Source organism: Motacilla alba, chromosome 20 (assembly GCF_015832195.1).
Source record: "Motacilla alba alba isolate MOTALB_02 chromosome 20, Motacilla_alba_V1.0_pri, whole genome shotgun sequence".
NCBI lineage: Eukaryota > Metazoa > Chordata > Aves > Passeriformes > Motacillidae > Motacilla > Motacilla alba.
Window position 1 is genome coordinate 14,509,761 of NC_052035.1, and position 16,958 is coordinate 14,526,718.

The window sequence follows — 16,958 nt, forward strand, 5'->3', positions numbered from 1 at the left end:
TTTCTCAGTCTTAGGATAAGTGCTGTGGGTGTGAGTGCCCTGTAGAAGCAGCATTGCCGACCTGGGGGAGTGCACTCCAGCCTCATTCCACGAGAGCTGGGGGACACACGGCTGGGACTGCCCAGGGCACAGCTCTGCTCCGGGGAGGGACAGGGACACAGGAGACACTGCTGGAAAACACTGCCTGCTCACTGGCCTGGAGAGAAATGTTCAGCCCGGCTGCTGTCACACTTGAGGAGAAGGACACATTCTTCCTCATTTTATCTGACAAAGTAATTGAGAAAAAAACGTTTCATTTCTATATCCATTTATTATTTTGGTCTGTAAAAATATAAGACTAATATACAACTACATCTAGCTTGATTTTTGTAAAATCAATCTTCATTCGGTGAGATACCAATGTACATTATACATTAAAGTTGTAAGAAAAATACTGATATTTGACATTTTAAACAAGTTCATTCATGTAAAAATCACATTGCAAGTAAAATTTAATTAGAAAATACATAATATTCACAAAAATACACATGTTAAAGACAGCTTGTGAGAACATTGTCCTAAATTCAATTCAGGTGTGGAAAAAAACATATGATTCACAGTTAGGCTTGACTTCTCCAGTACCACAGCAGGACTTTAAAGTAAATGCATCTTAATTCTATTAAGAATTTGTTCTTCCTATTAAGGTGCACTTGGATCTCCCAGCCACCAGGGAGAAATCGCTTGTCCCCCTCTGTGCATGTACACAACATATAACACTAGTCAAAAGAATTTCAGTTTTTCATTCCATTCTGAAATAATTTGGGTATTTCATAAATTAATTTATAAAATCTGGATTGAAAATACGATTTACACACACAGGATACTTAATACACAGATTACATCAATAGCAGCGTAATATTGTCAATCATGCGCAGCATCCTCACTATCACTTCTGGGATTCTTTCTCCTTTTTTTAGCCATAGATAAAATATATATAAAACAGTCAAGCCTGTAAGTATTGTCTTCCAGGGAGAAAACAGTATAGATGTTAAAAATTTAGGAGGTAGTGAATGAAAGGCTAACAATATCAGCATATTTTAAAAAACCTTATACTGAACCCCAGTATCATTTATATATAAAATTAAATTTAGCCACTCATAATCAACCATTGATCATCCCGAAGTAGCAATTTACAAATCTTTTGTAATTAACAGTGTAGGTATTAGTAAGATATGGAAGAACTTTAGAAACTTTATGGTAACTGCAGCTTCAAGCAATTACATGCTGTGCAGTCTGTCGCTTTAACTGTAAATACACATTCTTCAGTTTGATTCTTTGAAGTTTTTATCAAGTCCCAAATGCTTAGTTTTACTACATGTCACCAAATTTCTGTGAAACAGAAGATGATCTGTGTCAAAAAGAACATTATCTCACGTTTAGATTACTCAGTTTGCAGGAAAGGTCCTAAGAGATGAGTCTCATGCAGTTTGGAGCAGGACCTCAGTTAAATTTCTCCAAGTCCTTAATACTGGCATAAATATTATTCAGACTGCCCACGCACGTGCCCGGCAGCACAGCAGCCTCGGGGCTGGCACTGCCCAGGCTCCTGGCCAGACTCAGCCCTGCCAGGCACCTCCATCCTTCCAGCTGGGATCTCAGCTTCCAAACCCCCGCGGGCCACATCAGCCCCCGAGTGGATTTGCACGGAATGAAAACGTTACACCTGCATGAAGCACGCTACCAGTTCCTTCTCTGTACCTCTGCACCTCTCTTCTCTTCCCATCCAAGTGCCTTTATTCCTTTGATCATTCACAATACATTCAAGTAAACCAAAGGCACAGAAGTGCAAACTAGCAGAATAATGAGTCTCACCCTCCACTGGTGATTTCATACAGGAAGGAAAGCCTTTTGACAAAGGAAAATAAAGATATTTTCAAAGTAAACAATCTTCCGTAAAGAAAGGAAGTGTAGAGCAGCACTGAGAGAAAACATGCACAGGTAAAGTCTCCATGTTGCAGAACAAACATTCCTTTTTCTCCTTTCACACTAAGGGGATATAGTTACTTCATTTTCAATAATTATTAGCAAAACGAGTGAAACACTTGAAAAATCTTGCTCTTGTAAAAGATTCCAGGGCTCTCCACACACACACACACACACACCAAGAAACCATAAATAGTGTAACAAAAGAGCCCCTCACCTGTACATGCAGAGTACCCCTGCCTGCTGTGCCTGTTCTCCATAAATCCTAAGGGGGAGAATGCCTCTCTTGGCATCTTGGCCTCCAGTGGCATTGGAGGTTTAAGAAAACTGCTTATCAGATGCTAATTGCCAAGGTGCCCTTTGTACCATCAACCAGCAGGGATTTGGTTCTGCAGCAGCGTTTGCATCACCACTAAAACCTGACACAAACACAGGCTTAGCCTCCCATAGTCTGTGACGGCTTTTACAGACGCCCTACCATTAAACTTACAGCTGAGTTGGTCTCCTGTGAGTAAAGTTACCAGAGGTAGATTTTCCTCAAATAGACTGAGGGGAAAAAAAGAAAGGGGTCAGTCTCCCTTCCCACTCATCACACATTTCCAGAGGGTGGAACACGCTCCCAAGCACCTGCTGCTGCTCTGGGGAGCACAGGAGCACAGGGCAGAACCGGTAGCACCCCACTGCTCCTGACAGAGGCCACGGCATCCCTGGGGACATCCTTCTGCCAGTCCTGTTAGTCCCAGCTCATTGTCCTGCCACAGCTTCTGCTCCCACAGGAGGGTCAGGCTGGGAACCAAGGGCCAAAGGGGTAAAGAGGGAGATACAAAAAGGGGAAGGATAAAAACAATGCTAGAAGCCTCCCCTGCAGCTGTCCCAGTGAGTGCAGTGGTTACACACACACACCTTTGCTTGTGCAGCATCAGGACTTGTCATCAGTGCTCTCTCTCACACAGAGCAACACTGTAATATCCACAACAGCCAGCCAGGGGCACACAACAACCTGCATTTACAGAGCAGTTCCTGGTAATGAATAAGTTAATTTCACATGGCTCAAACAAGGCGCAGTAAAGCCTCATTCTGATGTAAAACTTGTTTTAATCCAGGGATTTAACAAGACTGTTCTAACTTGTTCAGGTTTGAAGAAAGTCACTTGTGTATCATCCAGACTCATTCCAATAAGCCTTTGCTAGTAGAAATCATTACAGTTCCTACCAGGACTGCGAGTGTAACAGAGATTACATTATGCTATTTCCATAGCATTAAGTTTACATTTGATTTGTTTGTAATTTACTGGGATTAGTAACTAAATCCAATGATATCCTTAAATATTGCAAACCAGAACGAGAACTGGTCTTTGATGCATTAGTGTTAAGACCTTCACATCTGAATCTCAAAATCAGAGTCATTAAAAGTAAGCTTGCCTGGCCATTAAATCCAGTAATGGTGCCTGACTAACGTGCCTGTGGTTGCACATTCACTCACAAAGCACCAGTGACCTCCAAAGCCCCGCTGTCCCTGCGTCAGCCAGGACCAGACCAGCCACCCCCTCTCGTCCCAGCCCACCTGTGGCCCTCTCCCTGTCCCCTCCTGCCCAGAGCCCACGCACAGCTCTGCCAGGGGAGCAGCAGCCAGGACAGGAGTGAGGGCAGCTCCATCACACTAAGCTGCACTTCAGAGGAACGTGAAACCACAGCCCACGGGACGCACACGTGGGGAAGTTTACTTCTATAGAACCAGTAGTATACCGTGTAAAAAAATAATAAAAATCAAGTACCTTTAAAAGAAAGTTCACAGCCATCTCTTAGCTATCCTTCATTTTCAATTTAAATTTTCCTCATTCAATTTCAGCTATTTATCAATTATCGCCCAGCTTTGTGAATTATTTACACTGAAGTGCAGAATTAATGAAGTTAGTCAACTTATGTAGTTTTGATTTTCTTGAATTTACTTTTTTCCTTCCTTTTAATCTAACTGCAGTGCTTGGTAGATGGAGAGGTATAAAATGTGTTACATATTAAGCCCAATTAAAACACGTATGGCATCTCCTCGCTTACACAAAGCACACCAATGTCATTTCATAGTGTTATTATAGTTCCATCTTCTTCCAAGGACTTACGCCCTGGCTCTTGGACTTCATACTCCATGCTAATGCTGCCTGTTGAGTGATTCAAGTTCATCTCACTGGAAGGAAGGAATCCATTTTGCGTGGACTCGTGGAGGAGTTCGATTTGCGATAAGGATTCTATGCTTTCGCTGGCAGGCGCGGCTTTTGGGATCTGCTGTGGCTCGCCGCTGTCTTCAATAATAATGTCCTCCTCATCGCTCTCCTCTTCTCCCTGCAGCAGATTCCCCAGAATGTTTGGAGTGCTGCTGGGAAGGCTGGACTCGGTGGACTGGCCGGAGCTGCCCGAAGTCCGACTGTTCCTCACGACGTTGTTCCTCTGGTTGGCGGGTCTGACCGTGATGATCAGGTTGCGGCTGTTGGCAATCATCATGTCCGTAACTTGATCGAGGCTTTTTCCCGACACCTCTATCCCGTTCACCTCCAGCACCTCGTCATTGACAGCCAGCAGACCCGTGCTCTGAGCCAGCCCCCCGGGGACCAGCCTGGAGATGAAAATGCCCGGCACCTTCTCCAGGCCGTGCGGGGTGACCCTGACGCTGGAGCCGTCGCGGATGTAGAAGCCCAGCGGTTTGTCGGTGCCGTACTTGTAGAGCCGCACCCTGCGGTGGGTCTCGGGCAGGATATCCACGTCTATGATGGAGGACACGGGCCTGAAGTCCTGGGGCATGCTAATGACAATGTGGGGTTTCTTCCTGTGGTTGTCGGGACGCAGCACGTTGGATAAGACGTTCTTCTTCCTCGTCACGGTGTCCGTCCCGAAGGCACTGTAGTCTGCGTCCTCTGCAAGACAGAGCACACGGGGATTAGAGCCCGGGCAGCCCGGGCACAGCGCTCCCACGGTTAGCTCAGCAGAGGCAAACGGCTCATCCAGAGGGTGAGCCTTACTGTCACTTAAGAAACGAAAGCTTTAATGTTATGAAACACAAAGTTTGGAATACTTTTGGTTTTCTACTACGAAGGAAAGAGAGTGTGCACAAGAAATTAAAACCAGCTAGCAGCAGCAGACACAAAGAGCTACAGCTGCCTGAGAAAGGGCAGAATGGAAAGAGTGAGTACATTCCTAGAAACATTTTAATTTTATTCAGAGTAATTCCACTTGCTAGTTTTCTCTCCTCAGGTTTCAGATCATTGGAAAAGAAAGAATGAAAAAGGGAAAGCAGCCAGCGTGCCTATTATTGCCCAGTTACTGGGAGCCAGCCAAGTGACCTGGATTCAAACTCCAGAAAGCTTATTCCATTCTGCACTCCTCCCTGCCCCCACGCCATGTAGGTAAAATGGCTGTGGAGCAGAAACAAAGAGACCTTGCACACAAATGCTTCAAGCAAAACTGTTCATGCAAGCAACGCTGTAACTGCCACAACTCGATACAGGAACAGGCAAATGGCTCAGAGCTCAAAAAAATCCTAAAGAGAACACATTAGTCCTACAACTACCTGTAAGGGACAAGAAAACATGTTCTGTGGAAGCAACACTGATTTCTGAAATGCTTGTTTACCAAAGGTTCCATTTTTCTTTTTAATATGCAATAACTCACCAAAAAGGATCAACCTAAATACATTCAGATCTGAGCTTCCTCAGATTTACACTCGTAAATGGAGTGTAACCACTCAGACTACACACATCCTTGTTCTGCAGGGGAAAAGCCCCAATAATCATGCAGAACTGGGCTGCACTAACCCCAGGACCCAGAGAAGCTGGGATTTCTTTGTATTATCCCATTCAGATGCCATTGGTAGAGCCAAGAACGTGGAGGAATGGCTATACATTTCAATCTGTGCACTGGGCTGACTGGCAATGCTGCCCTGGTGGCATTTCAGGACAGCTGCCAGCTGCTGAGGAAATCAGTGAGTGCACTTCTTCTGAGGCTGAGATATACAGACATGAACCAGCTAGATTTGGAGTCCTTGGATGCTGCAAGCAAAACAGAGCAGAGAAAGTCTTCCTAGAGCGACAGGCTCACACTACTGCAGCACGCAACACCAACGCCTCCCTTCCCTTCCCAGGGCTCCCGAAAACAAGACCAGTCCTTTGGCTGCTCTAGGAAGGCAGCCTTGGACCTGCTACTCTAAAAGATAAAGGACAAGAAGAAAAGAAACAAATTTAAATTAGCCCACAAAAAAAACCTCAAAGGGATTTTTTGTCAACTCCTGGCTTGTGTGTACACAATAGTTCATCAACATGTTTTAGAAAAATGTGTCCTGATGATGGCCTCATTTACATTTCCTTTTTATTTCCTTTGTTTAAAAAAATAATTACACCATGAGGAAGGCAAAGCTCCTGCTTAGCTGTTGGCTAAACCAGAGCATCTTTTGCAATGATGTTTATAGATAAAGTTGTTCAACAATTTAACTCACACAATCAGGAGTTATTTCTGAAGATACCGGATTCACACAGCCCTGCTCTAGGCTGAAGTCACTTCTGGAGCTCTCTCAGTTCGTAATTTAAGGTTTAATTAATATAACATTAGATCTTAACATCAAGCACAAAGGCTTTAGAAATAGCCTAAAATCTGGTCCTCACACGTCTAAGAGTGTTAGGTCAGCTGTGCTGAAGAGCTGGTGCATTAAAAACAATTCAATCTCCCCAGCCAAGGCATTTGAACAGGTGAGCAGTGTCTGAAGTGAAACACCTACGGAAATGCAAACTCAGCCTTTTCTCTGCAGAAGGCCCTTTGGAATGTCTGACTAAGATCAGCTGGTTAAACTCCATCCGCTGCTGGCACCACGCTGACTTTTCAGACAACATGGAACAATTCTTTTCATGTTTGCTAAAAATTTATGATCAAAGGGAGAAGTGAGAGAAGTTTTGCCCTTATCTCCCCTGACAACCCATCCAACCAGTTCCCAGTTAGACATCTTGTGTTTCATTGAAAGGATTTTTGCAACTCAATGAGGTGCAATAACTTCTCTTTTTTTATTTAGAACTACAATTGTTTACAAAACAACCTGGAAAGGACAACTGTGAAATCAGATCCTAGACAAGTCTTGCTTTAAATACAAGGTAACACCTGCACTGGTTCCTGCTGAAGTGCAAGTGGCTGATGACAGCTCCAGGACAGGTCCCGACAGACTGCTGCCACTCAAGCTCTGGGCTCCCGCTGCTCTTAGTGCAACAGAAAAAGGCACGAGAAAACAGGACAGCAAAGCTTTGTCAGGACTGATTCTGCCACGAGTGCTCTCCCATGGCATTGCAACATTTAAAGGTGTTCACTTGATGGGGTTTTCTCCTTAAAATCCAAGGGCACCAAGTCAGAGAATCAGACTCTGTGGTATTTCACCTGTTCTGTCATACCAAGCATGTAAAGCATTCCATGATCCCACAGAGGCTATAAGGCTTCCTCACCTTCATGGCAGGACACACGCCCTGCAGGCAGCCTGGCATCAACTGGATGTACAAACACATTTATTACATCCAAGCACATCTATCATGTCCTGTAAGTGATCAAAGAGTTTGTGCTCTTCACTCAAGTTAGATTTAGAGCTGTTCCCAACTTCCTTCACAGAAACCACCTCCCAGCCTGCCTGCCACAACTATCAGCTGGGAACTTCTGTCCAAATCAAATTCCTCCAGTTAGCAGAGAAACACAAAGATCAGCTGCCACAGGACTGGCTTTGAAAGAAATATTATGCAAATGTCTGTATGCAAATAACAGATTCCCAAGGATCTCTTAAACAAAAACTAAGAGCAGAAAAACATTTCTTGGAAAAGAAAGGAACTTTAAAAGTCTCTTTCAGAAGACAAATCGGAAATCTTAAATTGAATTGCTGGTTTTGTTCTTAGTAACTTTCTTAAGTTACAGGACACATGGCTGAAGTAAAAGCATCCCAAAACTGCAAGCCAGATGTCAAAACGTTTAAGAAACTCTGACAAACCAGAGGGAAAGTTTTTTTCATTATAACTGCTCTTAATAGTTAAATAATTCAGAACTAGCACGAATCTTAAGACAGACAGTTAAGGTTAGAGAATTTGTGAGGAAAAAAATAGTGGAAGGCTGACAAACTCATCTCCCCAAATCTCAGCAGAACAGCACACTCCGGGCAACCTCTCTTCCACTGCTAAACAAGTTTTCTAAAGCAATACTCTCAAGTACAAAGGCATCTTTGTTCTGGCACCTCACTAATCAGTTTAAAGCCCCGGCAAAAATATTTTGGCCTAAAGCCAAAGGACAAGGTGTTAACTACAGATAGTGTGAAGGAGAGCGTCCACACGGCGCAGGAAGGATTTCTCCCCCCAGCAGTTTCAAGCTCAAGGTGGCACCGATCTGTACAGACTTATTACATGAAATTGAAAACAAGAGCCCACAAATGCCAAATCTGGTTTCAATTTAATGTCATTGAAGACAGATTTTTGAAATACTTTCCTGACCCATTTGCAAATCAATGTAGAGCTACCCGTTAAGAATTAAATGTTCAAAGCCCTCAAGTAGTTAGTGTGTTTGAACAGAGATGCAATTTAGCATTTTTTAAATATGACCCGACAAACCTCCTCCTATTTAGTCACAAAATATAACAAAAGATGGTTTTAGGAAACCAACCTGTGCTTTTAGGAAGAGGCCTCAGAACAGCTAGGCTAGTCCACAAAGAGCTGTTTAAAAAGCCAACTGCTCTTGCTTCTCAGCAAAGCAAAGCTTCTCAGTGACAAAGTGTCTCTCAAGAGGCACAAGTGGATTAAGCAAGGAATCCACTTCTCACTAAATACAGCCACATCCATGCAGAACCTGCAGGAGTTGGATATTGTAATTTAGAATCCTTGGAGGGACTGTTAAGGACATTATAATGAAATGTATCTTCTGTTATCTCTGCTCTTCTCCTATTTACAATGCAAAGTTCCCCACATCAAGCTGCCCTTCAGCCTGTGCAGACTGTTCCCCTCCATTTTCTCACAGACAGAGCGACTCCCATACATCTGGATTTAATCACAATACATCAGTTTAACCTTTAAATACCAGATGTCAACAGTACCTGTTGATCTGTTAAACTGCAGAATGAAATTCCAGCGAGGAATGTTTTCTGCAAGCTGACAGCCAATCCTGACTTGTGCAACAAGAGCCTGTTGGATTTTAGCACTGGAGCCGTTTTTAAAGTGTTTTAAAGGAATTTTGTGAAATACAATGAGAGGAACCTAAGAGGAATAGTTTGTGATTTCATTACAGGATCTCTAGGTTTTTTACCACATCAACCAAGCCACAGAAATGCTCAGGACAAACAGAGCTTTCAGAAATAAGGAGTCAAAATCAAACAGGAGAGAGAACAGTTGTTACTCTGGCGTAACACTTCCCAAACTCTGGAGTCCCATTACCACAACCATTGCTTATTAATAGAAGCAAAACCATCTTGCAGCTCCCATTTCCACCCCCCAAGGTGCTCCTTGGGTGCAATATACTAAGAAGTTGATACTATTTACATTAGATTTCACTGCAGTCTGCTCATACCTCAAGTTGGCTTTGCACAAATTACGTGAAGTTCCTAAATAGTTAAGGTAGCATGATAGAAATTTGATAAAAATTTCATACTTTATAAAGAATCAAAACACTTTCTCTCTTTCCCCACAGCAGCTTTTTTTTTCAAAGATCTTAAATTCCCAACTACTGCTGCTGGAAATACAAAAGATGTCTAAGTTCCGTTACAAAACCCACAAAAACTTTTCAGCTGATTTAAGAGAATGCATGAAAACCACAAGTAGCCTTGCAGGTGGAAAAGTAACTCGTGTCACGTATTACAGTTCCAAACCAGCCCGGATCAAACAGCCCCATCAACAGCAGGCATTTTGCTAAGATGTTTCTTTTCAGTTCCAGAGGCAGAGCCAGTAAAGTTGCTGCAATCTGTGAATTAAGGACACTTAAATCACAGTGCACAAAATATGAACCATCCCTAACTCCACCCCTCCAGCCTTGGTTACAGGCAAACCATCACAAATAAATACAGAATCAAGTTATTTCTGTATTTTCCATCAAACAAACATCTCCTCTGTATGCAAAGATGTCACTGAAGGCAAAGGCTCAGTTTCATCAACAGTGTGATCAGTGTGATCACAGCTAAGCCCCAGCAAAGTGCAGTGGGCACTGTGTGCCAGCCTGGGCTCTTTATTCCCTGGCACTCCACAGGCACAAGGCTCTCGTGTCCAAGGGAAGCCAATGACACCTGGGACTTCCTATACAGCTTTTCCTACTCGATTCTTGTTCTGATAAATTAAAAGGGATTCATCATCTTCTACTTTTGTGCATTGGACCAACTCCTGGCACCAGAGCAGTAACAAACAATCCACCTGGATCAAATCAAGGTGAATGACTGTAGGACACTAAGGAAGCATGATAAATGCAACACCAGGAACAGGCAACGCTAGACCTGCCACAGGAGGAGCAATCTAAACCCATATGGTGTTAAAATATAAACTCAATAATCCCAGTCTGACAAAGTGGCTTATCCCTTCCTGTCATATGGTACTGTAGGGATTAGGTGGAATCACAGGCCTTGTCTCCCTCCAGGTTCTGCTGAAGCAAATGCTTCATGCCTCTGGCACTTCAGCACTGAACACAGGCCTTACCAGCCTATACCATCAACGCAAACAAAACAAACATTTCGCCAGCACTCAGCAGCTGCCAGGCAGCCACACTGCTTATGAATGCTGGGGCTGTGTCAGGTTCTTGTGGAGTCGTTCACTCTTTGGAGTGGGAGTTGATAAAAGGCTCTGATGGCCCAGTATTGTCTAAGGAAAAGATGCCTGTCTTAGCAACAACCAGGAACAACACCACAAGAACAAACACAAACTTCTAATTGGATTTTTTTCCCTCATGAACAAAAGCAGACAGTAAGAACACACAACCAGAGCAGACACAGTACTGTTAAAGGCAAACCATCAAAGCAAGCAGCCCTCACTCCTGAGCTTTGCTAACTGATATAAGCTTGTCAACTGAAAACTTCAAAATGTTTTCTCAGGAAAATGTGATAAGAGCAGCATATTACAAAGTTAGTCTTGAATTTACACTCTAATATTGCATTTAATACTTCATGTAATAACATTTTTAATATTACTTTCCATCCTGTAATGGTGTCTCTTCTTGTCTGATCAAGATTGGAATTTTAAGTGAAAAGTATCCAACACAGAGAGCAGAAAAGCTTAGAGGTTAAAAGTTTATTTTCATTTGCTTACATAAAACCAGAAAGAAGCATTTGCTAGAGATTAAACTTGACTTTAACTCAACTAAATATAAGCAAAACATCACAAAATATAAATAGGTTGCCTGAGGAAGCCCTTGCAAGAGAGACAAGATGTGAATACCTTTCATGACTCATAATTATTATGGAATTTGACATGAAGAAAGAGGACTGAAGGGTTTTTTCCTCCATACATCACACCGTAACTGGATGAACAGATGATTCACATTCTTCAAGTGCTCTTACCTTTTCTCTGAATGAAAATCCTGAGGAGAGGATTGGCTGTAGAAACTGCTTTGTGATAGTTGTCATCATTATTGATAGGCAGCAGGTCTCCATGAATGTCCGTGTATCCCACCAGAACATCAACGTTTGGGATCTTGTGCACGTGCTGCAGTAATCCATAGAACTCCTCAAACTTTCCAGGTTTGGATCTCTCCAGAGAAAATCGTCGAAATTCTGCCCCGAACTACAACAAAATATATCTTGCATCATTAATATGGAAGCAACAATTATTTTATGTTAAACCAGAAACGTTATGGAATTAAAGTGCACTAAAGACTACAACAAACAATTCTGACATGGTAGAAAACAGTCAGTGAAAACAGTAGGTTTTTTCCCCAAATTATAACTAGCTCTGTACCTGGTGAAACGCGTACCTTTGAGCATGCCAAAGCTGTTCCACTGCTCCGTTTAACGGGAGCACTCGGGTGACAATGCAGGTGACGATCCGGCGCAGGCACTGCTCAGACTCTCGCAGGCTCATGAAGCCAGGCACAGAACAGAGGAGCGCTGCTGCGGCGCCCAGAGCAGGGCTGTCATTAGCATCCTCTGCTATGTGCCTACCTGCAGTTCGGTCCCGAGCATAGCAGTGCCCTTGAGATTGTGTAACAATCCCTCTGTGGCTCACCCACGCACGGCTGAGCAGCCCTCACACCCGCAGCTGTTCGGGCAGGAGGAGACAATGCCCCTCGGCTCTGAAGACACAAAGAACTGCTGCTGCTTTCAGCACAACCCGCACGCAGCTGACCCCAGCTCCACTCTGCTCCCACCTAAAGGGAGACAGCAGAGGCGACCAGCCACTGCCTCTAGGGCAATCACAAGATTGGGGTGCTTCAGTAAGGCTCCAAGCTTGATCGCAACAGTCTTTTACATCAGGGCTCTATCCAGGGTACAGAACCTGGATTTTCCAAATCTGGTAAGGTTCAGAAAATATGGAAAAAAAAATTAGTCACTGACACTGCTTTAAGGGATAGGATTTGCTTGTAGTCAACATAATAACTCAACAAAAAACCCAGCTCACAAATCCACTCAAGCTCAGTCTCCTAAATATCTCTACAGCAAACACTTATTAAAACACGTTGCTTATTAAGGCATTGAATGATACAGTGGGGGCAGGCAGAGACTCAACTGTGTGCCAAGAAAAGGATGAGCACTTGATGTAGACTAGACAAACTGTGATGTTAACCACACATAGCTAGTAAAATGTTGGTGTTCTGCCTAATAAGGGCAGGACCCAAAGTAAACAGAATATTGGATAAAAATTACTCCAAATCCTCCGTATCAGGCACATACATAACATACCAGAGACGTCAAAAGGAATTCAGAGATAGCAGCAGCCAGGTTACAAGAACCAGAACAGATTGTATACGAGTTAAAAGCGTAACAAGCTAATAATTAAAAAAAAAAAAACAACAAACAAACACCTGATCTGGCTGCTTTTTTTTTTGGTGTGAATTCCATTGCTGACCTACAGTGAAAATAAGGACTTTAAATAATTTCTTTAGCAAGTTTAAAGTAGAGCAGAAGCACACTGGAACAAAAGGCTCTGAGGGCACGTTTGAGGCTCAGTATCGCATACTTTGGTGTGTGCTACACACAGGAGATGAGGAGGTGCACTTTACCTCACACCCGAGTACAATCCTTTGGAAAATAAAAGCCTTGGAGCTCCCACATACAAAGCACTGAAAATCAGGAGACAAGGACCTCGTTGTTAGCACGTCAACACCACGCTAACTCAAAACAAGCTACACCTTCAACAGCCCACCTTCCTCCAAAAGCTTCAAATAAAGGAATTATCTGGGAACATTCCTGCTCTAAAAAGCCTGCAATTACCCTAACGTTGACTAATGAGGCAGAAGGGATGATTCGTACCTGCCTAGAAACAAGAGCCCAGCCCACAGGAGGAACTCCCACACGTCAGAGGCAGCACAGCTTGGCTGTGACATCAGTGCAGGACTTCGTCCTGCCCCGGCTCCTCGCCCAGCTCCGCGAGGAGCGAGCCGCAGGAGCTGCCCTGCTCGGCAGCCATCGACACCGTCCGGCTTCCAGGGACTGCACAGCTTACACAGAACTCAGACACAGACGTTTTAAAAAGCCAGCCACCTCACCCTCAGGTGGGAATACGTGTTGAATCTTACCACAGCAAGCAAAGGGCCAGACTTTCAAACGTGTGATTTTTATTTTTTCCATGTTATTTTATACATATTTGGGGCAAATACCAAAATACTCCTAACCCACTCGTATCTCATAACACAGTTTGCTCAATGCTGTTAGAAAGCAGGTAAAAGACAAGTCCAACTGTGCGATTCCATTATTTGAATCCCTGAAATGTCTGCATTTTCTACCAGATGCTGCCCTCCACCCCAGGAAACAGGCCTGCCCTTGATGCTCTAGACGTGAGACACTGGAGCAGTAACTTAAGCAGAGAAGGCTCCTTGCCACCTGAGCTCTGTACGAGCCCGTGCTGCTCCCCTGCAACTCCCCAGGGAAGGCAGGGGAGCCATGGCAGCACACCAGGAAGGCACCCGGGGTGCTCACTTAACGCTCATTTATGGGTCACCTTTTAAAGTCCTCTGAAACACAGCACAGAGCTGCTCTGTGCAAGCCTCCATCACTGACAGAACACGAGCTGCAGTGACCTTCTCTGGCTCACCAGTTATTCAGATTTTACTCAGAAAAAATGTTATTAAAAGGCATGAAAAAGGAGGGAAAGCTGAATTTTAATATATGGAGAACTGGAAGCTGATTTTGGGGTTTCCATACCATCAGCAGGAACTCTAGTCTGGGGTATGAAGTCTTATTTTCCATGACAAGAAAATGGGCTGACTGGAATTCAAGTACTATGGGGAATCGCCAGGGCAAGCTCAGAGCAGTTACCCAAACTGAATAAACTAAACTAACAAAAGGCTTGTGCTCATGTAACTGCAACCACAGTTGGGCTGTGCTGGCCCAGCCTTGTCAGCTGAGGCTCCATCATTGATCTGGAATAGCTAAATAAAGAGCTGTACATCACGGAGCAGCCTTCAAAGCCCAGGCCACTCCCCAGGAATGGCTCCCTCCAGCTCCCACACAGGCATTTCTTCTTTCTCTCCAGAATCGCTCATTTTCATAGAAGGAAGATGACTCCTCTGCGATATTAAATTGAGGCGCTGCTGAATAATGCATTAGCAACAAGTAGTTCCAGGAATGCCTTGAATCCTGCTCCATAATATGCACTTGAGGGACAATCCCTATTCATTAGGGCTGCACTTCTCTGTACAAACACCAGGAACACACCACACGGCTGATTCCCTAGAAAGATTTTAAATCAAGGAAAGCAAGCAGCGGGGAAATGGAGAACCTAGAGTTCTGGGCAGAGGAAACAAGTGATTTGGGTTGGTAAGCACATCATACTGATCATTTTCAACCTTTTAAGAGCACAAATAAAAGGCTTCACCATCACAGTACTAACTTAACTGGTATTTGAAATAACAGCTACCAGATTCTCCCGGGCTTGCTGGTTTAGGCCACATGAAAAACGAACACCTTAAAGAAATCATCCTCATTCAGGCTGAGAGACCAACATCACACTCCCCAGAAGTTCCAGCAGCCTGATGTGTTTCCCTTAAACATCCCCACAGCTCAAGTCGTGACTGCTTCAGCTAGCAGGAAGGAGGGGACAGAACACAGGCTGCTCCCCGCTTCAAAAACAACCCGAGAAAGCCATGTGGCCACCAATGGAAAACACACTCCCACGTGGATGCATTTACAATCCGCCTAGGCAATGAAAAAAAGGGGTTTTTTACCTCAACATTTCTTTAACAGTGACACTCCATCTCATACTGTACATCCAGCAGTTTTACAATTGGAAATTATTACAAATATAAAGCAGAACAGAAAAAAAAAATCTATTTTCTCTCACAACATCTAAGTTTTATCAGAAAAAAACTTTGTCTAACCATGAAAAAAATTTAAAAATAGAAGAGGAGTGGATACACGCATGGGAGAATTTACAGAGCTGGGCAAAGCTGTGAGCACCTGACACGGGTGATCTCTGCGGGAACACACAGGTACACACTCCTGCAGCACTGCCGGGGTAAAAGTCTCTCGGGGCCTCTGAGAGAAGGCAAACTCCACTTTCGGATAAGCTAGCCAGGGCTCACCTCTACCTCCACTGTGAGCCTGCGCTGCACCGCACCAAAAGCTACAGAAACACAGAATCATTAGGGGAAAAAGGTAACTACAGAAACAGCCACCAACAAACGCACTCACTGCGATTCGGACAAAGAGAGGATCGTGATGCTTGCGAATTACCACAGATATTTTATTTTAGGGCTGGAAGGGACCTCTGGAGATCATGTAGCCTGCTCCCCAAGCACGTTTCTAAACACCTCTTCTTGCCCAGCGATCCCACACTTTCCCCACAGCACATATTTGTCTGTACGCCTTTCAGTCTGTCCAGAAACTCAGGGGCCAACTCCACTTACCTGTTTGTGTTTTTTTTTGGTTTTTTTTTTTTTTTTTTTTTTTTTTTTTTTTACCACTTCAAAACCATTTCTATTTTCTCCCCGCAGACAGCGCGCCCAGCAAGCGGCCCCACCACCTCCGGCAGCCGCGGCCCCTGGGGCAGAGGGGACAGGTGGGGAGGGAGCGCCGGGGCCCGCCCGAGCCCGGTGGCCTGCGGAGCGCTCAGGCCCCGGCGGGGCCGTGCCCCGGCCGCCCGTCGGGCAGGTGAGTCAGCAGCTGACGCCGTCCCGGTCCCCATCCCGTCCCCGCAGCGACACCGCGGCCCGACGGCCCCGCAGGGCCGGCCTGCTCCTTCCCCCGCGCCCGCGGCCCTCCGGCGGCGGCGGCGGCTCCCACCTTGCTCTTCACCTCCATGGTGCCCAGGCCGCGGCTGCCCGCGGCCCCGCGCTGAGCCCGGTTCATGCCTCGCGCGGTCGCTGCGTCCGCCGCTCTCGCTCCTGTCTCCACGGAGCGCTGCGGGACGGGCAGCGGCGCGGCCCAGCCCAGAGCCCCGGCAGCCGCGGCCGCTCCGCCGCCCTCCGCCCTCAGCGCGGGCGGGCCGGGGCGGGGCCGCGCGGCTCCGGCACCTGCCGGGACCGGGGCGGGGCCCGCGCCGCGCCTGCGCCGCCTCCGCGGGGCCGCGCACGGGCGGGGCCGCGCACCTGCCGCCGCAGCGCAAGATGGAGGCGCGGGGCGGGAGCGCTGAGGGCTTTGCTGCCTTTCCCGTTCCCGTTCCTGTTCCCGCAGCAGGTGCGGGCCGTGCCTCCGCAGCCGTTGTCCCGCAGCGGCCGCGGCTGTGCGCGCACGGGGCTGGAGCTCGGCTCGGCTCTCGCTGCCTCCTCAGGCGCCTCCAGCCCCGGGGAGCCGCCATCCCGCGGCTCCGCATCCTCCCGCGGCCCTCAGGAGGCTCCATGCCGAGCTGCGGGTCCGCCACAGCCCAGAGGAGCCAG

General features: G+C 45.8%; 1 protein-coding gene across 1 annotated transcript; it reads right to left on the minus strand.

Moving 5' to 3' along the window:
* Positions 1–3,040: 3,040 nt before the first annotated feature.
* PARD6B (par-6 family cell polarity regulator beta) lies at positions 3,041–16,611 on the minus strand. Its single transcript, XM_038159186.1, has 3 exons — positions 16,366–16,611; positions 11,488–11,710; positions 3,041–4,867 (listed from the first exon to the last, which is right to left on the minus strand). Exons 1-3 carry the CDS (start codon positions 16,429–16,431, stop codon positions 4,038–4,040), a joined length of 1,119 nt encoding a protein of 372 aa, XP_038015114.1. The 5' UTR covers positions 16,432–16,611; the 3' UTR covers positions 3,041–4,037.
* Positions 16,612–16,958: the final 347 nt, after the last annotated feature.